Below are 24729 nucleotides of genomic sequence, written 5' to 3'. Positions count from 1 at the left end.
GCCATTCATGCACCTCTTTTACCTCCATGGGGCCAGGGAACCTATTTACACCATCTCTTTTGCTTCCAAACTTGATTTTAACAAAATCTCCAACACCTATCCTACCAACACCCTTGTTTACTTCTTCATCCTTCCTCATGTTACCCTCAATTAACCACTGAGGCATAAGTTTGGTTTTGGATTCTCTACCCCTCATCCTTCTGAAATGAGTTTCACCCATAACTCCATTCACTGCTGTATTCTATGACCACACTACATCGTCCACATACTTCTTGGCATCACGTTCGCCTTGTACTGCCATTTTTATAGCCCCCTTTAGCACTCTATTCATACGTTCCACCATTCCATTTGCTTGAGGATTGTAAAGGGAAGTGCGCACATGTTTTATGCCATTCCACTGTAAAAAACATTGCATGGCATGAGACGTTAATTGTGTGCCATTATCAGTCACTAAAATCCCCAGACAACCTTCCCTAATAAAAATTAGTTTCAAACTTTTAATCACGTTGTCAGTGGTGATACACCTCAGAAACTCCACAATGACCCACCTGGAATAAACGTCCTCCAATACCATAGCAAACCTTTTGTCCTCAGACAAAAATCCATGGGGCCAATGAAGTCCATACACACCTTTCCCCAAGGAGCACCAGAACTATCCTCACTGAGAGAACCCATACTCTGTGTATTGACCTTAAGTCTCTTTTCACTATCCATGAACAATGAACAATTCTCCATTCAAACCTCAACATCGTCATCCATACCTGGCCACCAAAACTGAATTTTGAGATGTTTCTTGGTAAGAGTTTGTCCCAAATGGCCCTCAGGGGGTACATATCTCTTTCCTCTCAGTACTAAATTGTCAGTAGCTCCACTACCAAGCTCTTCCTGCAGCTTAAGATAACACCGCAACGCTGGTCTTACATCACCTTCTCGCTCAACAAGGCAAGTGACGTTTTCCTGTGTCAGCTGTTATGCAGGTGGAAGCGTGGAGAAAACGTCACATTTAGATCGCAAGCATGATTAAAGTCAGGAGCGCTGGGGGGCACAACATCGATGTCCTGGAGACATCATGCCTGTAATTTGGCTTTCACAGTGAAGAGGAAGCTGGGTGTAGCACTGTGCTATGTTTCTGATGGATACATCTGCCTGTGGATTCCTCACCTTATGAATATCCCCCTGTGCCAGCACTCCACGGAATTTTCTTCCTAGCTCCCCGCGCGACGAGGTCTTCTCACCGTCATGGCTCCGCACGCGGCTCCACGTGATGTCACCGGAGCCATAAGAAGACCACGTCGGTGTGATGACGTCCGTTCCCTTTTTTCCGCGCTGTCGACGCTAATGGTTTTTTCTGGACTCTCCTTACTTCGTCTTGATACTTTGTATTTTAGATTGTATCGTTTTCTTCTTTTGTCTGCTCCGAGGAAGTCAGGCTTTAAGCCCTGCAGACAATGTAGTAAACATATGTCAATTACTGACCAGCATGAGGATTGCCTCTGGTGTTTGTCTTCAGACCATGACGTCGAGGGATGCTCTTCATGCAGAAAGAGGAATCCAAAGGCGTTAAAGGAGCGAGAAGCCAAACTTTACATGGCCAAGGCAAGAAAAGAAAAAAGGGGTGGAAAAAGGTCAAAGTCCAGGTCTTTGACGTCACGCGACTTCAAGAAGAAGCACAAGAAGAAGAGGAGACATGCTTCTCGACGTCAGTCGTCGAAGCCTGTGGTGTCAAGGTCGCCTTCCCCTGCTCCTCGACGTCGAGAGAAGGACTTGGTTTCCCCTTCACCTTCAGAGTCTCCTCAGGTGACTCCGGCTCAATCTCCTTCCTATAAGGGGACTCCAGAGCAGGCTACGACGCCGAGATTCTCACCGACGAATCCGGCTGATGATGAGGTTCCTTTGGCTCCGGCTGTTCCTCCTGTGACTCCAGCGGCGCCGACTCCAGAGGTACCTCGATCGGATCCGGAACCGGCTTTTTACCCTCCGTTTCCGACGCCAGGTTCTGATCCATCGCATTTCCTTAATGCCATGGCGTGTTCGCCAGAGCATTGTACCCCTCTGGAGCACCTTCGGATCCCATGGGTCGCTTGGCATATACTTTGGGTGTGACTCATCAGTATCCTCAGGCCCCCTTTATGCCGTTCATGCCAGCGACGTCGTCCTGGTCTTTTCCGGCTCCGAGGATGTCGATGCCGTATGGTCAGTCCCCGGCTCCATCCCGTGAAGCCTCTCGGATTCAATCGGCGCCGGCTATGGATTCACCTTCGATGCAGCTCCTGGAGCCGTCGACGCCGCGTGTGGTGCCGCCGATGCCGCAACCGAAGATGCTTTCGAGGAGAGAGGCGCAGAGGTTAGAGGAAGAGGAGCAGTACCAGGCTGAAGAGAGGGAGGAAGGAGAGGTGTATGATAGAGAGGATGTGTTTGAGGACTTGTGTGAGGCAAGTGGCCTTGACACTTCTCCAGAGTGGGACTTTGTTTCTCAAAAGGTTTGCCCCTCTAAGGATGTTGCTCCATACCATACAGTTATTAGGAAGGCTGCGGAACTTTTGGACTTACAGCTTCCTGTAGCGGAGTATAAGCCTAATCTTCTCACTAAAGTTCTTCACTCTCCATCTTTGGTTGTTGAGCCACTTTTACCATTTAATGATAATCTGACTGAGTCAATACTTGGGGTGTGGCACAATCCTCTTTCAACTCCTGCAGTTTCGAGAACAGTCTCAAGAAGGTATAGACCTGATCCTGGATATACGGTTTTTCTTTCCTCTCACCCCTCTCCTGAAAGTCTGGTGGTGCAGGCTTCTTGCTCGAAGCAGTCATCAGGGGCGTTTTCGCAGGCTCCTGCATATAGAGATTCTAAGAAGTTGGAGCAATCTGTGAAGAAGGTATTTTCTTCGGCCAGTATGGCGCTAAAATCTACCAACACCACTTGGCTCTTGGGCAGGTACATTCATGCTTTGATGCACTCTGCGAAACAGATTCTCCCTAAGTTGTCTGAGGAGGACAATGGGAATCTAAATGAGGTGTTGGTGGATGCTCAAGCGGCTGCTTGCCAGGTTATCCAGTCTGGTCTGGATACAGCGGACGCTGTTGCTAGATAATGAGATCGTCTTTTGCGACAAGGAGGCATGCATGGTTACAATCTTCTGGGTTCTCTCCTGACGTGCAGGCTGCTCTTATTGATTTACCATTTGATGGTTCTAAGCTTTTTGGTGAAAAGGCAGACTCTGCTCTGCAGAGATTTAAGGACAGGAAGGCAACGGCGAGGTCTTTGGGTCTGCAGACTCAGCCAAGAGGCTATGGTTATAACAGATACCGTGGCTTTGGGAGATCTTCCTTTCTGGGGTCCAGACAGCCTCAACAGCAGCAGCAGCAGCAGAACCCCTTGTAAAAGAGCTACAGGGGTAAAGGCAGAGGTCGCCTTCGTGGAGCTGGACGTCATCCCTCTTCCTCCTACTCCTCTACTTCCCCAGCCCCTCCTGGTAATGCAGGAAAGCAGCCTAGATCCGCCATCCTGGTTGATGTGGGTCCTGTGGGAGGTTGGCTTACCCATTTTCTACAGGATTGGAAATTAATCACTTCGGACCTTTGGGTTTTAGATCTTGTAGAAAATGGGTACGCCCTTCCCTTCAGGGAATTCCCTCCTCCTTACCCTGCTTGCCAGGGGTTTTGCACAGAGGATCATTTGCTTCTCCTTCAGAAGAAGGTTCTTACCCTGTTACAAAAGGGTGCGATAGAGGTGGTTCCCTAGCAGGTAAGGGGTGAGGTATGCTACTCCTGGTATTTCCTGATCCCCAAGAAGGATCGCAGGTTACGTCCTATTCTGGATCTCAGAATCTTGAATCTGTTCCTCAAGCAGGAGAGATTCAATAAGCTCACCCTAGCGCAGGTTCTTTAGGCGCTGCCACAGGAGGACTGGATGGTGTCCATCTATTTGCAGGATGCGTATTTCTATATCCCAATCCTGAAATCGCACAGGAAGTATCTCCGTTTTACGGTTGGGTTGCAACACTACCAGTTTGCGGTCCTTCCGTTTGGTCTTACTACCGCACCTCGAGTCTTCACCAAGGTGATGGCAGTGGTGGCTGCCCATCTCAGGAGGTCGGGGATTCCAGTTTTCCCCTACCTGGACGACTGGCTTCTCAAGGCGGGGCTGCCAGAGATCGTGCTTCATCATCTGCAGGTTACAACCCAGCTGTTGTACAAATTGGGTTTTTCAATAAATGTACCCAAGTCTCACCTGGTGCCCTCTCAGCGCAACCTGTTCATAGGGGCAGTACTGGATACCACTGTGTGTCGAGCATTCCCTCCTCCACAAGGAATTCTCGACATTCAGGAAATGATTCCCTTGTTTTACAATAGAGCAGTTATTCCGGTTCTGAAGGTCCTTCGCCTGCTTGGTCTGTTCGCCTCCTGCATTCTGTTGGTCAACCATGCACGCTGGCACTTGAGGGCACACCAGTGGTGTCTCCGCAGGCAGTGGTATCAACACAACGGAGATCTCAGGGAGTCAGTCAGGATCTCCAGAAAAGCTGCAGCAGATCTGTCTTGGTGGAGCGTGGAGGGCAATCTGACTCAAGGAAAGCCCTTCCATCTTCCTCCATCTGTGTCCACAGTGATAACGAATGCCTCTACCCTAGGGAAGGGTGCTCATCTGGGGGATCTGGAGATCAAGGGTCTTTGGTCTCCAGAGGAAAGATTGTCTCACATCAATCTTCTGGAATTGCGGGCTATACGTTTGGCGCTCAAGGCCTTTCTCCCTTCCATTCACGGTCAGTCGGTTCAAGTACTGATGGACAACACTGCCGCGATGTGGTATGTCAACAAGCAAGGAGGAGTAGGGTCGTACCGTCTCTGCAGAGAGGCGTTGTGGTTCTGGTCCTGGGTTCAGGACCATCAGATTTGCTTGATAGCAAATCATCTGGCCGGGGTGCTGAACGTGCGTGCGGACAGTCTCAGTCGGAAGTTCTCCGCCAACCACGAGTGGAGGCTTCATCCAGGGGTAGTTCAACACATCTTCCGGACGTGGGGGACTCCTCGGGTGGACCTGTTTGCCACTCTCGAATGCGCACTGCCCGTCATTCTGCAGTCTCCAGTTTCCGAGGCAAGGAGCGTTGGGGGATGCGTTTCAGTTGAGTCGGGGCTCACAACTCCTTTACGCGTTTCCTCCCATACCCTTGATTCCTCGGGTTCTGAGGAAGATTCGCCAAGACCAGGCCCAAGTTATATTGATCACCCCGGACTGGCCAACAAGGGTGTGGTACACGGACCTTCTTCACCTCTCGTCGCACCCTCCGCTCCGTCTCCCTCTCAGGGCAGAACTCCTCCCTCAGATGGAGGGGCAGGTTCTACACCCCCAGCTCCAGGTCCTGTACCTTCATGCCTGGAGATTGAACGGGGCAACCTGAATTCTTTTTCTCTCCTGCCTGACGTGGTGGATGTTATTTTATCGGCCAGGCGACACTACACCAAATCTATCTACTCCTACAGGTGGTCAAATTTGTTAAATGGTGTGGAGAGAAATCTATTGATCCTCTGAAAGCGCATCTTTCTGATGTTCTTTGTTTTTAACTTCATTTGGCTCAGCAAGGTTGTGCTGTAGCCACTGTTAAAGGATATTTGTCGGCTTTGTCGGCATTTCTTTGTTTGCCCGATCAGCCTTCTCTTTATAAGTCTCCAATAGTCTTAAGGTTCATTAAGGGGCTTACTAACATGTTTCCGCCCACTTCTTTTATTATGCCCCAGTGGGATTTAAATCTGGTGTTGACTTTTTTAATGGGTTCCACGTTTGAACCTATGCATAGTTGTCCATTGAGACTACTGACATTGAAAACGGTCTTTTTAGTGGCTATCACTTCGGCTAGGAAGGTGAGTGAGCACCAGGCTTTGAGTACAAAGCCTCCTTTTCTGACCATACATGCTGAAAGGATGGTACTCAGGACCCGGACTGCTTTTCTGCCTAAGGTGGTAACTCCCTTCCATCTAGGACAGTCCATTACCCTCCCTACTTTCTATCCTCCCCCTCACCCTACCAAGGAGGAGGAGAGGCTTCATCATTTGGATCCAAAGAGGGCGATTAGCTTCTATCTGGATAAAACAAAAGACTTCCGTCAAGATGATCAGCTCTTTGTTGGATATGCTGGTCGTATGAAGGGCAAGGCAGAGCACAAGTGCACTTTATCCAGGTGGATCATCTTGTGCATCAGGTTATGCTACTACCTGGCCGGTAAGGAGCCTCCTGTAAGCATTAGAGCTCATTCCACCAGGGCTAAGTCATCTACTTCTGCCTTCTCCAGGGGTGTTTCTGTATTGGACATCTGTAAAGCCGCAACTTGGGCCTCCCTCCAAACTTTCGCGAAGCATTACTGCTTGGATTCCAAGGTGAGGAGGGACGTCCATTTTGCACGCTCTGTTTTGCAAGATTTTTTGGTATAGAAGGGTGGACACCCTCCTCCGGGGGTTGGACTGCTGTGGGATTCTATTCATAAGGTGAGGAATCCACAGGCAGATGTATCCATCAGAAGAACAAGTTACTTACCTTCGGTAACGCTTTTTCTGGTGGATACAATATCTGCCTGTGGATTCCTCTCTGACCCACCCACCTCCCCTTTGTCCACCCTTTGTACCTTAAAAGATGAGGTATTGGTTATTTGATGTTTTTGTGTACTCAAGACTGTATTACCTCTACTTGTCCATTGTTGACTTATTTTAAATGTGAGCTTTCTTATTTCATTTGAAACTGACTGTATTGGTGTGAATTCTGTGTACTATGTATGCATTGTCTCTATGGTCGGTCTGCCCGTTTTGCCTCGGTGGCACGGAAAAAATGGGTGGAACTGACGTCATCACGTCGATGTGGTCTTCTTACGGCTCCGGTGACGTCATGCGGAGCTGCGTGAGGAGCCATGACGCTGAGACGACCTCGTCAGCGCGGGGAGCTAGGAAAAATTTCCGTGGAGTGCTGGCACAGGGGGATATTCATAAGGTGAGGAATCCAGAGGCAGATATTGTATCCATCAGAAAAAGCGTTACCGAAGGTGAGTAACTTGTTCTTCAGTGCAAGGTGAAGAGGTCCTCGCTAGTGTTCTGTTATCAGTGGTCGGGAGTAGAGGCCTCCCTCGCTTGCTGGGTTGTTATTGCCTTCTAGCTCCATATGTCATGTCTGCAGAGTCATTGATGTCAGGTAAGGGAGCACGGAGGGACGTCCGTTTCTCCCTCTTGCTCACCTGACATCTGAGAAAGAAGGGAGTGCTGCGCATTTGCAAGACGCACAGCAATGATATTCAGAGCTTGGAGCTTGAGGAACGTTGGTATCGCTGCCTAGCTCTGTGTAGAGATATCTGCCACGTCATTAACATCAGTGAAGGGAGCGCGGCAGAACGTCTGATTCACCCTCTAGCGCTTCTGACTGGCATCCGAGGGGGATTTGAGTCTTGTGCATGTGTGGGCACATGGCATTAACCATTGCCTCATGTGATTTGTCCATTAACATTACACAGCTGACAATGGGAGCCATATTGAACTGGGGATTTTAATCCATGTTTAGTACAGCAACAATGACATGCACACCAAGTTGAAGGTTTTGGAGATCACTGTTGAGTTTTGAGCCTGATTTCTTTGTCAAGACATCCACTATATTTTGTTTTTTAAAACTTTGTCTCTGTAACTTTAAGTTTCTTTGCGGGAGAAATTTTAATTTACCATTTTAATGATAAATTTCATCGCTGACACACAGCTCCAGGGTCACACTTGATTTGTGTGTCATTTAGAAGCACTAAAGGAGTTGGTCAAAATGCTAAATGTTATAGCACCTCCTTTTTCCTTATCATCACCTGGTGAACCGACGATTAGATGGGCCAAATTGAAGAAAGTGTTCTGCAATTATGCACATGTGTGTGGAACGAATCTGAGTGCGGAGAGAAAGCATGCTCTGTTATTGCATTGTTTGAGTCCAGAGGTTCAAGATATATTAGAGGACCTACTCGAGCTTCCACAGGCAGAAGCACGTGATCTGAATGAATTCAAAATTGCCATAGCTAGATTAGATCGACATTACCTACCAAGGGTTAGTACTATCTTAGAAAGGTATCACTTTGGTCTAAGGAGTCATGGCCAAAATGAGTCGGTAGAGAAATTTGTCACAAGCTTAAAGAAATTGGCTTCACATTGTAAATTTGGGGTGCACTTGAAAAGTAATTAGGGATCAATTTCTATCGCGATGCAACAGTGACAAGATACAAGAGGAGTTATGGATGAACCACCATTAGAAGAAGTACTATATGTTGCTAAACAAGTGAAACATATGTTGGTGTGTGGGGTAACTCAGAACAGAGAAAGTTTCAAAAGTCACAGATAAAAGACGAGGTGACAGAAGGACACAAAGAAGTGGTGGAAAGAAAAGGGGAAGCAAAAACTAAGAGACAGAAGAAGTTAGATCTAGGATTTAAGGGTACCTGCTACAGATATGGATTGGAAGGTCAAAAGGCGAATGAAAAGTCTTGTCCAGCTTGGACACAGACGAGCAACTACTGTGGCATCAAATGCCATTTTGGCAGATGCTGCCATATCAGGAATAGAAGAGGGATTAGAACTAATAGTCAGGAAGCATGTCAGAAGGTTGTGTTGCAGATAGTAGAAGAAGGAACAAACTGTTTCCCTCGAAAATGGTTAACATTAATGGTAAGAAGATTTCAATGAAATTTGATTCTTTCTCACATATTACGATCATTTCTAATTAGAATTTTCAGGATCTGTTTGCAGAAGGAGAGGAGCTGATACACATGGATATACAGCTGGGAAGATATGGAGTGACAAAAATAGAGATGCTTGGGTACTTCGAGGCTAACATAGGAATAAGTGAGAAATTTACATTTGGAAAATATATTTATCATGCCGAGGTAATAATTTGTTGTGGTAAGTTTGCATCCCAATAGGGTTCCTCAGGTTCAGGTAGATGAGATCAGTGTTAAACAGGACAAATTTGTGAAGGAATTTGAAAGTTTATTTCAGAATAAACTGGTCAAATTGCTAGGGTACACATATAAGATCAGACTACGGTTGAACGCAAGTCTGTCAGTGGCTAAAGTCCGGAGAATTCCCTTTCATATGCAAACTGTGGTGGCAGACCAATTGAAGAGGTTGTGTAAGTGTGGTGGAAATGAACTTGTTGAGGAAACGGAGTGGTTGGCTCCTATAGTAGTAGCACGCAAAGGGAATGGTGACATTCACCTTTCGGTGGACTTGGAGCTCTAAACAAGGAAGTGATAGTGGACAAGTTTCCAATACCCAATATTGAGGAGATGGTAAAAAAATGTACTGGAGCTAAATTATTCACCACTTTAGACTTAGTGTCAGCCTATCACCAAATAGAACTTCAGGAAAGCTCACAATATCTCACAGCGTTCACAACTCTATGTGGTACATATCGTTTCAAGAAAATGCCTTTTGGGTTAATTTCGGCAGCAGCGGTTTTTCAAAATATCATGGTTGGGATTTAGAAGGGTTTACCTGGACTGAAGTGTTACCAGGATGCCATTCTTATTTTTGGAGCTACTGTGTCTGAACACGATCAGTGTGTAAGGGTTATTCTAAACAAGTTGCAAGAAGCAGGGCTAACGCTCAAGGTGGAAAAGTACAAATTTGGTGTTTTGGAGGTCAGTTACCTGGAATACAAAATTGCGGAGACTGGAATTCAACCACATATGGAACTTGTGGAAACAATCAGATCGCTAGAAGAACCCAAGTCAAAGGAGGAATTGTCATCATTCCTTAGCATGGTGGAATATTATACACATTCATTAGGGACTTTGCTAGTGAGACATTTAATATAAGAAGTTGCTAAAGAAAAAGGTGGAATTTGTGTGGGACGCAATACGTCGGATTGAGTTTTTGAGGGTGAGACAAGAATTTAACAATGCAATGTGTCTGCAAGCTTATGATCTATCGTGTGACACTAAAGTAGTATGTGAAACCATTACTAAGGATTTGGGGGCACTATTGATCCAGATCAAGGATGGTAAGGAAAACTTAATAGCCTGTGTGTCACAGACTTTGAGAGATGCGGAATGTAATTCTGTTATAGAGAGCGAGAGTCCCTTGCAGTCTATTACGTCATCAATAGATTCAAACAATTTTTGTGAGGAATCAGATTCACTGTAAAGAAATACCACAAGCTTCTAGTTGAAGTATTTACTAGGAAAGGACTTGACTCAATCTCTTCTCACATCAGGAGATGGGTTGTGAGCTTATAAGATTTTAGTTTTAATGTACAATATGTTTCTGGAGCAAGCAAGTACTCTGCTTGTTGAGATTGGTGAAAGTCACAGAAACAGATTCAGTTAAGAGATATGACATGGATGAGGAGGAGGTAGTGAGTGTCTGTGAAGTAACTGAAGGCATTATATCTGAAAAAGAATGGTTGAAAGAATTACAATTAGACAAAGAAACAGCTTTAGTAATACAAGTGGCAAGCTCAAGAAAACTTAGCTCAGCAGAGTTGGGTGACCACAAAGGGAAGTGGGGTAAAATTTTGAATGAACTGGCGGTAGACAAAGTGTTTTTGTTGAGAGGGACAAGATTGATTCCACCTGTGAAGTTGAGACAAAAAGTGCTACAACTTGCTTATGAGGGTCACTTAGGCATTGTGAAAAGGGATACTCTGGAGAGATTTTTGATGGCCAGCTCTTAACGACGTGGAGTGCATAATTAAAGATTGTATAGAGGGTGTATCTTGCGATAAAGTTCTAAAGACGAATCAGATGCGTATGATTAGCAGGTCACTAACAAAATATCAATGGGAGGAGGTAGCAATGGACATTTTGGGTCCAGTAACAGGTGAACATGCCACTCCATATATATTGGTATTGATGGATCAAAGTATTGTGTGTGCAGGATATTTCTTCTTCGGCAGTTATTAGGTTTCTGGAGAATGTTTTTAAAAGGGAGGGTTTTCCAAGATAGTTACTCATGGATAATAGGGTACAATTTTGTTCCCAAGAGACAGAATCCTTCTTGAAGCAATGCTGGATTATACACAAGAAATCAGCTTTGTATCATCCTGAAACTAATGGTGCCATAGAGAGAGTTATCAAAACATTCAAAGAAGGTATATAACTGGCAACAGTGGATGGATTGGATTGGAAGAAGGAGTTGTCGAATAGGTTGGCAGGTTATCGTTTGTCTCTGCATGATTGCACAGGCAAATCTCCATTCGAATTGTTCAAAGGGAGATCTCCTTCTACTAGAATGTGTACTGGTTGGATGTACTGGAATAAGGGCTGTGTCGATAAAACCCCAAGAGAGTGGAGAGAGAAAGAAATTACAACTTAGAATAAGAGGAAAGAAAACTTTGACGCTACTAAGAAGTTGAGGAATGTGGAGGTCAGAGTGGGAGATGTGGTGGTTAAAGTAAGAGTAGCCAAAGGGTGTCTGGATTGGTCCAAATTTACAAGAAAACTTCAAGTGATTAAGGGGCATATCGGCAACAACCGGCGATAATTATTGCTAAGCGCACTTAGCGCTAGGATAATTATCCCCGGCTATCGCTGAATTTTATCGCTGAGATAGCGTACTATCTGCAACGCTTATTTCAAAAGCGATAAAATTCCTGGCGCAAGCTGTCAAATGTGCTGGAAATCCAACGATAATCGCACAAAGTTTGGCGATAGCTTATGATAGGGCAGGGCATACTTAACCATGATATCCACCTTCCATTGGATATCATGGCTAAGTCAAACTAAAAGCTATGCTTGTTAGCGTGCCCATTGATAATTGGAGAAATGCCAGTTAGGGACATTTCTCCAGTTATTTTGGGAAGGAACGCCCGCTTTGCATCTCATTAGAGATGCAAAGGTGGGCGTTACGGGAAAGGGCGCTAAGGCAAAGATTCACGCTAAAGCGTGACCTTGCTGATAAAGCGATAAAATTATCGCCGCTTTTCGTCCGAAAACGGCCACAAAAGCGGCGATAATTTTATAGCGCCACCTTGTTAATATGCCCCTAAATGTTTTAAGAATGCCATCAACTTATAAGATGGCCGCATTTGGAACAAGAACAGAGTTGCTGTTCTTAGGCAAATGGAAGGTTGTCCTTTCACTAGGACGCCAATTCCACAACAGGTTGTGAGAGATATGTGGAATTAAGGTTTACAAGCTCCTTACAAAAATTCTTTATTAACACAAAGGAGATGTATTCGAGAAGCCAGGAAACCAACATATCTCAAGGATTATGTTGTGTGTGGCTATTTGATTTCTATTTCCATTGACCCATCTGGTCTGGCAAGATTTACCTTGTATACAACTTATGTGATGTCATATTTTGATACTGCATGTAAGGATGCTGTTTGGGGCGTACAGCTTTTAGACTGTTCCTAGGGGAGGGAATGGGATTCAGTTTCTTTTGTTCCTTGTTTGTATAGTAGGGAGAAGTTTGGCATAGAACCTCCTGTGCTCAGGTACATGGAATACTATGAGGTCAGAGGGAGAATGGTGGGAGAGAACCTTGAGGAGGCAATTGTCAGATACTGAGGAATCACCGTTGGATGAGGTGGTACCTGAATAAAGCTGGACTTACCTTTTACCACAAATTGTTGTCTCAGTTTCTACACCACTGATAACGCCAGATTCTATCATAAAATCTCCCAAAGAATCCTCGGTCGACTGGAACTTTATTACCTGCTGAAAAGTGTAAAGGGGAGAAAACCAATCCATTCCTGACTAACTAACATGGACCAATCAAGTCCTGACTAACTAACATGGACCAATCAAGTAAGACTCGAAAAGGATCACTGACTCCGAATTCAAATTTAAAGGTTTTATTACATAGCCAAAAATAACTGGACATACAAGCACCACATGACGAGGTTGAAAAAATACATAGGCACTAATACAAAATTCATCCTACGAATTAGTCTAATCCAGTGCAATATAAAAAGAATGAGCAGCTCCAAAAACACTAAACAGGCAATAACTGCTCCAATGTCTTTATTAGTCTTCATTAGCAGCTGTATAAGAAATCCATTAATCTGTCCCTACACTACCACTAAAGTGGCATCCCTACTTATCATTTCCCAAGAAAAAGTGTCAGCTCATGAAGACTTCCTAAGAAGTACGCTCATGTTGTAAGGGTCAGTAGCCAAAGCTACAAAGTTCGTTCTAAGCCTTCCTCCTGAGCATCGATCCCTTCCTACTACCCTCCAACGGCTCTCTGCTAACTCATCCCTCAGGACTCTGTCCCTAATACAAAATCCTCAATTGATAGACCACTCCCCTGAAACACCTCCTCTGGCCAGGCACCTCTCGTAGGTAATTTTCCACCCAAACTTGTACTCGGTCCAGCAAGGGTTGATATTTCCTTGGGTCTCAGGCTTCTTTGGCGAGAAAGAATATCAGCTCCCAATTATCGGCATTCCTGAATACATTGTAGCGGGTCTCCTCCATACCTAACTCCTAAAACAAAAGGCGTTAGTCTAACTAAGGCGGACGGTGTCCTTGCACCCGCAACAGAAGCATGAGAACAGAACAACCTTGCACGCACATGAATTTTGCTGACTGTGAGAAGTTGGCCTTGTACCAGTCCAAACAATCCTTATTGATGATTAGGTTAAAGACAATCTTTATTGAAAGCTATCCTACTGGTAGCTATGGAGAGCAGCCTTCAGGCTAAGTCTCAAAGGAATGTAAAGCAGCTTGGTTTACTAGATTATAACCTCCTGAATGACCAAATGAAAGGAGAACTACACAAGGAATATATAAAATATATGTATTTATTACTAAACACTAACTACTAACCTTTTTATGAGATTAGAGAACAAAGCACACAATATTAAATCACTAGAACGACAGTAAATAGCACAATACACAGTGAGCTCCAGGGGGAGACCAAACCATATACTAAGAAAGTGGTATAACAACCACGACTTGACTAGACACAGTGCCTAGAGCAGGTAGAATCACTGGGACCCCAAAGAACCACTCAAGGTAGTGACAAAGGGTACCCACGGAGGACGGGTGCAGTGTGTGAACACAGGCGCGAGCTCCGTACAACTCTATGGGAGTCGCGTTTGGAATTTTAAAGCTTAAGGACACTTCGGAGAGGACTTTAAGCAAACCCAGTTAAACATAGAAGGTTCTATGGCCAGCACCCTTGAGAGTATCGAGATACCCGTGTTACCTATCCCAGAGGTGCCGGGTGCATAGGGGTCAGGTGATGTCGGAAACCTTCGTAGATTTCAATGGCGTGATGCGGAAAAGTGCTGCTGCCGTGGAGATGAAAAGTGCCCGGTGTGATCCAAGCCTGGATCAGAGCTGAGAAGAAGCTGAAAGCAGAGGGGACAGAGTCTGGGTCACTTCACAGTGACCAGCGGCATGATAGACGAATGCCCACCGATGTTGGGTGTTTCAGGTGAGAAGAGGTGAAGGTTGACTCTGCAGCCATGGGGACCAGGAGATGTCGACAACAACCAAAGTCCAGAGGTGAGCTTTCCCACGAAGGATGTCGAGTGCTGGGGGGTCAGTGTCCGGATTGAACACCAACAAGCCTTGGCAACTGCAACCCATGCAGACAGAGGAAAGATGCTTCGGTGAGAACCAGCAAGGTCCTGGGGACTCCCCAAGCTATGGGGAGTCAGGGAACGTCTGGAGCAACCAAGGAAGCCCATGGAAAGTCAAAGTAACCTTCACAGGGACCCACAGGCCAACGGACGAGGGATCACGAAGGGACCTCGAGCTGAATCACAAAATACCAGCCCACAGAACACTCGTGGAATGTAGGCTGGAAATCTTCAGTGGAATTACTGCTTGGGGTCAATACTACAAGTAGCCCAATGCACAGCCTCAGGGGTCACTAAAAAGCATATGCTGCTTCAAAGTACGCGGTGCACAGGGGTTCGGGTTGCACGGTCCCCACGAGGGATCCGGGCCTCAGAATTGCTGAGAGCACAGTTCAACCTCAGAGACCTCGGGAACCCACCTCCTGTGTTGCAGAAATCTTCAGAGTCCTCAGGAGCTTGCAGATGCAAACCTGTCAGATGCGTTTCAGGTGCCTGGCTTGCGGGGGAGTAACTCATTTACTCCAAGGGAGATTCTTCAGTCATACCGCCTCGTGCAGATCGTCAAAGTACTTGATTTCTGTAGCAGAGTTTAGTCCAGGTAAAATCTAAAGTCCGGTAGTCAGGGGTTCCTACTATATACCCAAGGAAGGGGTGGGACAGACTCTGGGGACCCACTTATGAGACGGTCAGGACAGAGGGGTGGCTACACCCATGTCCTTTGTCCAGTTTCACGACAGAGCAGGAGCAAATGGCTCGTGCAACCGGTTTGAGCTGAACTATGTACAGGGACACCAAATATGCCCCCAGTGCAGACATCAAAGCACTCTGAGTGCACCCACCCAGCCCCAGTACACTAAAGCCTGTCTGGGAGATGGTCTTGCCTACCTGTGACAGGAAGCCTATTGTCAAGCCTTCCCCTGCTCGAGCTTGGCTCAGCAGCAGAAGAGCTGTTGTGTCTGTGGCTGGCAGCATCCATTTTGTGATGCCAGGGTCGAGAAAGCTGGTGCCGGGTAGCCCGGTATGTCACATTTGCCCCTCTAGGAGGGTGGAATCATACCTCCCCCGCCAGTTACTGGCGGGGCAGGTATGATTCCAAGGTGTTTGACACCAAGCACAACATGTTACCATGCAGCCTTTTTAAAGTTAGCATTTACCTGTCTTTTCCTGGTCTGAAGCTTCTCCCTGCAGGCTCTTGAGTTTCTCCCAAGTGTTTGCCATGGCTAACATCATGCTGAGCTTGGTTCTTTCTGGGCTGTCTCCTGTATAATCTCCAGTCAATATGCACCCTTGTGTAGCTCAAAAACCTGCAACCTCATCTGTGCACTTGTTACCAAGATAAACTTCCCCTCCCATGGGCTGCACACTTTACTACAGCAATTTCCCTTCGGACGCTGTAAAACTCCCAACAATTGTCTCACATATTCTCGATTCCTAATCATGAACCACACCGAACCCATACTGGCTGTCGGTGTAACTGGTGATTCGGATCTGATCAGCTGCCAAACAGGCACGAGTCAAGGCAATAATTTCGTCCATTTGTGCGTAATATACTCCTTCTAAGCAAGCAGCTTCAACTACTCCCGTAATGGTACATACAGCAAACGCTGCTCTCAGCTGACCCACATTGTCTCTTAAGCATGAACCATCAACAAAGAAAATTTCATCAGGGTCAGGCAGAGGTTCATCAACAATGTCAGGTCTTGGTTTGGTGCAAAGTTTAGTCACATCAAGGCAGTCATGATCTTCACAATCTTCATCACCTGCATTTGGCAAAGGCATCAGTGTAGCAGGATTTAAAACAGAACACCTCCTCAGAGTCACATTCTCTGCGGCAACTATGACCTGCTTGTAGCGTGTGAGTCTGTTGTTTGTCAGGTGCTGTGTTTTGGTACTCATCATCAACAGCTCAACAGAATGCGGAACATAGACTGTCAAAGGGTGACCCATAACAATGCTTTCACACCTCCCAATGCTGACACCGGTTGCAGCAACGGATTGGAGACATCTGGGCAACGCTGAAGCTACTAGATCTAGAGTAGCTGAGAAATAGGCAACTGGTCTATGGACACCTCCATGACTCTGAGTCAGAACTGACAATGCGCAACCTTCTCGATTACAACAGAACAATGAAAAGGACTTATTGTAGTCAGGCATTCCTAGAGCCGGAGCACGACACAGGCCCTCTCTCAACTCCAAAAACGCCATCAGACAGTCATGGTCCCATGGTACCGTATCACTCACGTCCTTGTTCGTCAGCCTCTGCAAAGGCTTCACCTTCCAAGAGAAATTGGGGATCCATTGGTGACAGTAGCCAACCATTCCCAAGAACCTTCTGACTTCCATCTGAGTGGTAGGCACAGTCATGTTCATGATCGCCTCAACTCAGTCTGGTGACACCTTTCTCTTGCCTTTCTCAATTCGGTGACCCAAGTATTGAACCTCACTCAAACAGTACTGCAACTTGTTTGGGGACATCTTGTGTCCATTCTCTGCCAAATGATTCAGTAAGGCAATCGTGTCGATCCTGCAAGCATCCTCCGTTTCGGACGCAATGAGGAGATCGTCAATGTACTGCACGAGAACGGAATTCTGTGGCAGTACGAAACTCTCAAGATTCTTTTTCAGGATCTGATTAAAGATCGATGGACTCACTGTATACCCTTGAGAGATACAACACCACGTTAACACACGATCCTCCAGCTGGAAAGCAAACAAATATTGGCTCTCCTCGTGTAGAGGTATCGAAAACAAGTCAATCACAGTAAACCACTCACTTTCACATGGAATCTGGAATAATATCACTGATGGATTCGGTACCACCGGACAACATGGAACCACAATCGTGTTGACCTTTCCCAGGTCTTGCACGATTCTGAATTTCCCACTTGGTTTCTGTAATCCCACGATCGGTGAGTTGCATGGACTGCCCATTATCTCCTTCAGAATTCCCTGCTCGATCATGGAATCGATTACAAGTTTAATCCCTGCGATCGTCTCAGGTGACAGATTATACTGGGGTGTTTTCAGGAACTCAACATTCTGTTTAACCTGGATCTTAACTGGCTCAACACCTTTGATCAGTCGAATCTCTTCTCCTGTAAAATCCCACATGTCCAATGAAACAGAGTCTCTTAGGTCAAGTGGGAGCTCTTCCACGGTTAACATGGGATACATTTATATGCACAAAAGCTGATTTGTAACCTAAAAGGTGGCGTCATCATCATTCATCTGTAATTCCACTCCCTTGGGTGTGCAGTAGATGCTACAATTCAACTCGCACAAAAGATCACGTCCTAGCAGACAAACTGGGCTTAAATCGCACACCACAAACTGGTGTCAGTCTCGAAAGGTTCTTACTCTCACAGGAATCGGCGCGGTCAATGGGTTAGTCATTTTCTTATTTGCCACTCCTACTACTTGGATTGATTTTCCCAAGAGGGGTAGGTCGGGAACTACTGCAGATCTTACAGTAGAATGGGTAGCACCAGTATCAACCAAAAAGGTCGTGTGATGACCGTCAACATCCGCCTCTACAAATGGTCCCCACTGACCTACCTCTAAGACTGCCCCAAAAGTGCAGGCTTTCTCCCCCCGTCAGGCACCGTCAATTGAACGGGTCTGAGCTGTACTCATCATAATTCTCGAAAAGGGGCATCTGCTGGTACGTTCGATTTCCCTGTGGAATCCTTGGGGGTTGTGGAACTTACATCTGCGGGACCAACGTCCCCCAGTTGCATGGATCTGGGCCTAGTTACTGTATTGACAACCTCTGATACCTGCACTGTCTCTGCCTCTTGATGCACCTGGTTTGCTGGGTTCAATCTACACTCGGGCTTCCAATGCCCGATCTTATGACAAAGGTGACATGCAGTGGTCTTTTTCAGTGTTGCAACATCCATTCCTGTCTTGGGGTCTACGGGTTTCCCTTTCCCTTGACCCTGCACATTCTGAATCACTCCTTGATTGTTTCCTTGTTTTCTGCCTAGCGTTCCTCCACTTGGCTAAGTCTGGGCTTCCCTTTCAGCATTTTGCATTTGGACCAGCATCAGCTTATCCTTAAGCTTCCTGTGTTTCGAATCCACTTCGTCACTGCAGTACCTGGCGTACCACAGTATTTCGTCCACTGAATTGTTCTGCCAGCAGATCAAATGCTGATGAATCATGAAGTTAACTTCCGGTCTCAGACCCAAAACGATTTTGGAAACAAACTGTCCCTTGTCTTTGGGGTCTAATGTGTGTAGCCCACTGTACTGCTTAAAGGCTTGTAGAAGCCTTTCGTAATATTCGTGGACGGTATCCTTCGGTTCCTGAACAGTTCGATCTTTCTTAACCTAATCAATATCTTGTGGTGAGATTTTGGACTTCAGCCATGTGATTACCTGTTGGCACTTTTTCATAACAATAGGTGAAGGACCATTGGTAACAGAATCCCTGTCTGGTTTAGAAGTCGGCCAATCAAGTGCAACTTTACAAGCTGCCCACAAATCACTTGGTACTACGATATCAAACAATGTGTTCAGATCAACCCACAACACTTCCGAAATTTTTACAAACCGGTTGAACTGCTTGTACCACTCGACAGGCTTCTCCCTCAGCCAAGGAAATTCGTTTGTAAACGCTGCCAAATCCCCTCTACTCAAAGGTACATGCACATACCCTCCGTTCTGTACCTCTCGCAAAGGGTAATTCTTCACTCCTACCATACCCCTCCTGGAGGCGGTGTCTCTCTTACATTCTTTTTAGTATTCTTCTTGGACCATCTTTCCTCCCACTTATCAAGCATGCTCCAGGCACGTATTGCCACAATCAATTCTCGAATGTGAGTTTTCAACCCTATGACCCTCTTCTCTTCCAGTTCCTGATCACTGTACTGCAATCTGTAACCGCCCTGTAACATCTTTGTTATGGACAGATCCACCTCATACCTTCTTTCTAGGTCTGTCAGTTGCTCATGTGCTGATTTTGCCTTGTGAGTCACATCCTTTGCTATAAACAGCAACTTGTCTGGTTCATAAAGTTTCACTTTTTCCAAAGGCAGGTTCCCACTAATTATCTTATCTACCTCAGCTTTCAACCTCACCACGTCCAACATCTTTGCTCTTAAAGCAAGTTTCAGGATCCCTCGACTATACACACCACTTGATTGACGATTCTCCATTCTCACTGCTCGGATCTCCACATCGGTTTCCTTCCGCTATATTCTTAAGGACTGGTCGGCTTCCTGAGTTTCCGTGATCCCAATCTCCTGTCATCCTGTCATTCTGGCCTCTCACTGGGGGTTCCCACATCCTCATGGCAGATCTTGAATTGGCCAAAAACCTTAGTCTTGCCGTTCTTACATCCACCTGTCCTTTAGAGGAGTCTGTGGTGGCTGGCAATGGCGTGCTTGATTCAATAGGCCTCGGAGGGTGAGCTATTCCACTCACTATGCCATTCCCTCCAGCCCCCTCTCCTACAGTTGATTGTGCTAAACTTCCATTTCTTGCTTGGTCTAGGTCATATACTGGCACTATAGCATCCGGTAGCCTTGTGACGACTGTAACTCCATTAGCTTCGGTACACGTTGGTGTCTGTGTTTCCATCAATTCTGTTCCTGTTGAAATTCTTCCAACTACTTTCGCACTAGGTTGAGTCTGCAATTCTCCAGTCCCTTCTATTGATACTGACTTTCCCTCCTCTGAATATGGATTACAGGGAGGTGGTCTTTCTGATAGCAATCTATCTAACAAGCTGTCATCTGTGTCACTATCATCCTCCTCGATGCACTTCTTATGGGTACCTCCGACTTTCACCATCAACGGGAAAAGCCTATCCCCCTCAAAAGTTTCCACCCTTCATCTTTTCTCCAATGTGTCCCATCGCGCATCTTGAAATGCCCTGATAGACTTTTTCACCCTTTCCTGACTTCGATCCCTTTTCCTGTCATGTGCTGCTCTCATCCATGCATGTAGCGCCTCAAACTGTGTCGGTCTGGGTTAAGGTCGCAATGAAGACATCACTGATTTCAAGTCGTACAACACTTCCAACCTGAAAGTACCATAACGTGGAAAAGCCAATTCTCCCTCTTTTTCAGTCATTTTATGCCAATTTTCAAGCCAAATTATGGTATGCAATCCTGGGGTATCCTAAGGTGGCGCTTCTTCTCCCCCCTGAGTTACCACCCTCCTATCTCCTCTACACATATCTCGTAAAACTTTAAAACATTTCATGATGAAACCAACTTCCTTTTACATACAGCGTTTTGTTTTTACTTCCTGATGTCAATCCACCAATCCCAGCGTGGCTTCACGCCAAACGACCTATTGCAGCTCGACACTCTCTGACGTCCCTCTTCCTCTGCATGCAGCAGTTCCCCTCCTTTAAAATTCATCTTTCGCCCACTCACGCGTCTCTCTCATACAAACTACCAAACGACCGAACAGTCACTTCTCTGACTGTCTGTCCACCAATGACCGGACAGTCTCTCACAATTGTCGACCTCAACTCCGGCAACCGTCTGTCCACGAAACGACCGGAGAGCTGCCCCAGACTATCTGCCCACGAACGGCCGGACAGTCATGTACTTAATCAATCACTCAATGTTCCACATGCAGTAACCCACAACCTGTGTTGGTTACTCACATTCTTACACACACGTTTCCCTATCACCGGTGGATCAATCAACGACGTCTCATGACTCCCACAATCACTGGTCAGACAATTTCAACTCTGGATGTCTTCTACACCACAATCTCTTATCCCAGGATATCAAAATCAAATCTCATGGGCTGCACGCGTTCGGTCCAAAACCACAATCACTCAACTTTCATTCCAACTCCGCAAGACATCACACAATCAAAACATCACTGCAATCTAACAGACACACATCCCTGTTCATACTCACTCTACCACAAATTGCTGATTCCGCCGCACCGTCACTCTCCATCGGTTTCCATCAAACGCTGTCGTCCTCCGCTCACATTCCACTGGATGACCAATGCTTGGGCTCTATGGGGACTCAGAGACCACCCTTCTCTACTTCTCCCCTTACTACAGAGGTAACCATTCTCTGCTACCAACTGATAACGCCGGATTCCTTCTACCCTCTCACGGCTCTCTGCTAACTCATCCCCCGGGACACTGTCCCTAATACAAAATGCACAATTGATAGACGATGCCCCTGAAACACCTCCTCTAGCCAGGCACCTCTCGTAGGTAATTTTCCACCCAAACTTGTACTCTGTCCAGCAACGGTTGATATGTCATTGGGTCTCAGGCTTCTTCAGTGAGAAAGAATATCGGCTCCCAATTATCGGCATTCCTGAATACATTTTAGCGGGTCTCCTCCATACCTAACTCCTAAAACAAAAGGCGTTAGTCTAACTAACGAGAACGGTGTCCTTGCACCTGCAACAGAAGCATGAGAACAGAACAACCTTGCACGCACATGAATTTCGCTGACTACCTCCAATGAGAGCTTTACCAGGGAAAATGCATTTCAGGTCTACACAAATCGGCTAACATAAGGAAACTAATAGGCATTCTATACCAAAACTTGAACATTCATTTAGGCCTTTACACATCGGGAATTACATGCATTAATAAATGTTGCATCTGCAAGCACTACATTACATCACATTTAAAGCACAATTAATCATTTCTACATGTGCAGACTTTAATATGGTGCATGTTTAGATCTAATGCATTACATTACTTGTGAATTACCTCATTAAGCGTTTACAATGAACATCGAGAATTACATAATTCCTTCTAAGTGCCATTTTACTTTTCTCTAACTCATTCTAACACTTCATTTCCCTTGATTATTACGACACAAATTACTAACTAATATTAACACACATAAGATTATATGCTGGTACGGACTATTCATGAATATAATGTACCCCTACAATTTTCAAAATATCACAACGCTCTATCACCACACATACCCATGCTGGGAATCTGATGCCTCGTAAGAAAGGACTATTGGATGCTTATGACTTTAGTGAAGATTCCCTTAAAGGAGTACTAATACTAGATGAGGTGGCAGTCGCTTGTCTATCTAGGGAGGTACACACTGTGTGTAATTATTTTAATAGACTTCATCTTTGGGATCATTCCCTAACATTTGATCTGTTTGAGGAGCGTCATCCTGCAGCTGTTGTGGATTTCTCTGTCTATTTCCATCGGACCTGAGGTGCTTTGTTTGCACCTGGGCTGCCAACAATTCCTCAAAAAGAAGTTCACTTCTGTTCCTTCAACATGGTTTCTTTTACCTTGCAGGATTCGGCGGGCTTGGTGCTGGTGGACTTGGTGGACTGGGTGCTGGTGGATTGGGTGCTGGCGGACTTGGTGCTGGTGGTTGGGGTGCTGGTGGATTCGGCCCTGGTGGATTTGGTGCAGGTGGGCTTGGGGCAGGTTACAAGCCTGGCAAAGCTGGTAAGAGTTCAATGTACTATGTTTGTGTTAAATGTAGTGCATGCAAATGGATCACAAAGCATTTCACAACAACACTTTAATGCAGAGCAAAAATAAAACCCAAGAGGTGACAGTGTGCGTCATGCTTGTGTATACTCATGACTTTCAAACTTTGCAGCACACCGGATGTAAATACCACTGGTGCGTTGAAATGCAAATTGGTTCACATTGGAAATCAAAAGAAGCAGGCCTAAATGTGGTCAGCCTGTGCTGTGTACCCCTATTACCACATAGGCTTGAATTTAAATTTTCCCATGCCAGCTCGTACCATGAGAAATTTGATAATTGTAAATAGGGCACTCAACACAACAAACCACCAGGCACCGACTGCTTGTGTTTTTCCTTCCATCCACGGCGCACCTCTCAAGAATGGTAATCAATAAATTGGTACCAATCCATTCATCCAGATTAGTACTCTATCCTACATGCCTGAGTCACATGAGTATGATAAAATGGGTGCAAGCAGAGGGACAGAAAGACACAGTTCTGAGTCATATGATCTTCACCGATTGCCATACACATAGAACATTCCCATTAACATTCAGGGTTTCCAGAACACTTTGTGCTGAATAGAACAGTTTCAATCTGTAGTTGGAGGTAGGCCCCTCAATGTCCATAGTCAACCTCCATATATAACAAGACAGGCTAGCTTTTGCTGCATTTTTTTCTTGTGTAGAAAACAATTTCTTTTATAGTGGTTAGACCACATTGCAGCACCTAACTGAAAGTAATTTGCCATACAATGCAAAATAACCTGCAACCTTCACTCAGAGAAAGAGAAAAATGAAAGAAAAGGTGCCTGTCAGGTCAATATTGCAGAAGCTTCAGAAAACATACAATGTTCCTTTAAGACATAAGCAGATTCCCTTTTCCAGCATGCACTATATTGGCACTTAGCCTCACCTCTCTTTTCATGGCTCCGGCTTAGATACCTACAAACACTTTCTGGGTGTTGTTACCTCGTTTTCCTTCCCTTTTTAGGTCAGGATTGTAAAATTTGACTTTCATTCAACATTTTTAATGTCTAACATCATTTGTTTCCATCACTTTGTCATCTGAGACCAAATAGTTCACTAAAATGACATCTGTCTTTGTGAAATGTCCCTTGGGTGGAAGGATAAAAGCTGCCTCAGACTCTCATTTTGCTTGTGTGGCCTGTCTCTCTGCCGCATGTCCAGTAAAAAAGAATGAATGTTATCAAAAATAATTCCAAGAGAGGCCTTAAAGACAGCGAAGTTATTAGACTTAGATTGAAGCTTGAAATCCTGTGCTCTGGATAAAAAAGGAAGAAACAAAAAATGAGTCGGAGAGGGAGCTCTCTTTACTGAGACCAAACCGTGTGAAAAAGAAGCCCATAAGGATATATCCAGAAAGAGGAAATGAAAAAAACATCACTGTTCTCAACACTTTAGCCTCACGCGGGAGCACCAGTCGAATTTGAGATAGGTGTGAGCTCTGACTTGGTCTCTTTCAAGTAGTTTGAGCAGCACTTCCAATGACTGTGCCAAGACCGCTGATACCAACAGCACAGCAGTCAATGATGAGACGTTTGACAGTGAAAGTTTGATGCAGAGAAGACATTAGCGGTATCTGTCTAGGAAGTCTGCCTCAATGCTGCCAACGTTGAGGTCGCCTTGATGTCTATGTCAAGGAGATTGACGTTGAGACACCCTGCAGCTTCTGTTTATTCCATTTCGTCAGAAGTTCAGCATATCTACTCTGATTTTTTCCCT

At 45.6% G+C, this 24729-nt stretch overlaps 1 protein-coding gene across 26 annotated transcripts in view; it reads left to right on the top strand.

Annotated features, from left to right (window-relative positions):
* The window catches only part of ELN (elastin), a 338132-nt gene that overhangs the window by 152141 nt on the left and 161262 nt on the right, over positions 1-24729 (top strand). For all 26 annotated transcript variants that reach the window (XM_085649707.1, XM_085649706.1, XM_085649705.1 and 23 more), the window contains exon 5: positions 22802-22957. In XM_085649707.1, coding sequence (XP_085505833.1) covers positions 22802-22957 — 156 coding nt within the window. The remainder of the gene's footprint in view (positions 1-22801; positions 22958-24729) is intronic.

Source organism: Triturus cristatus, chromosome 3_2, assembly GCF_964204655.1.
Source record: "Triturus cristatus chromosome 3_2, aTriCri1.1, whole genome shotgun sequence".
NCBI classification, from domain to species: domain Eukaryota; kingdom Metazoa; phylum Chordata; class Amphibia; order Caudata; family Salamandridae; genus Triturus; species Triturus cristatus.
This window is presented reverse-complemented; position numbering and strand designations above follow the sequence as displayed.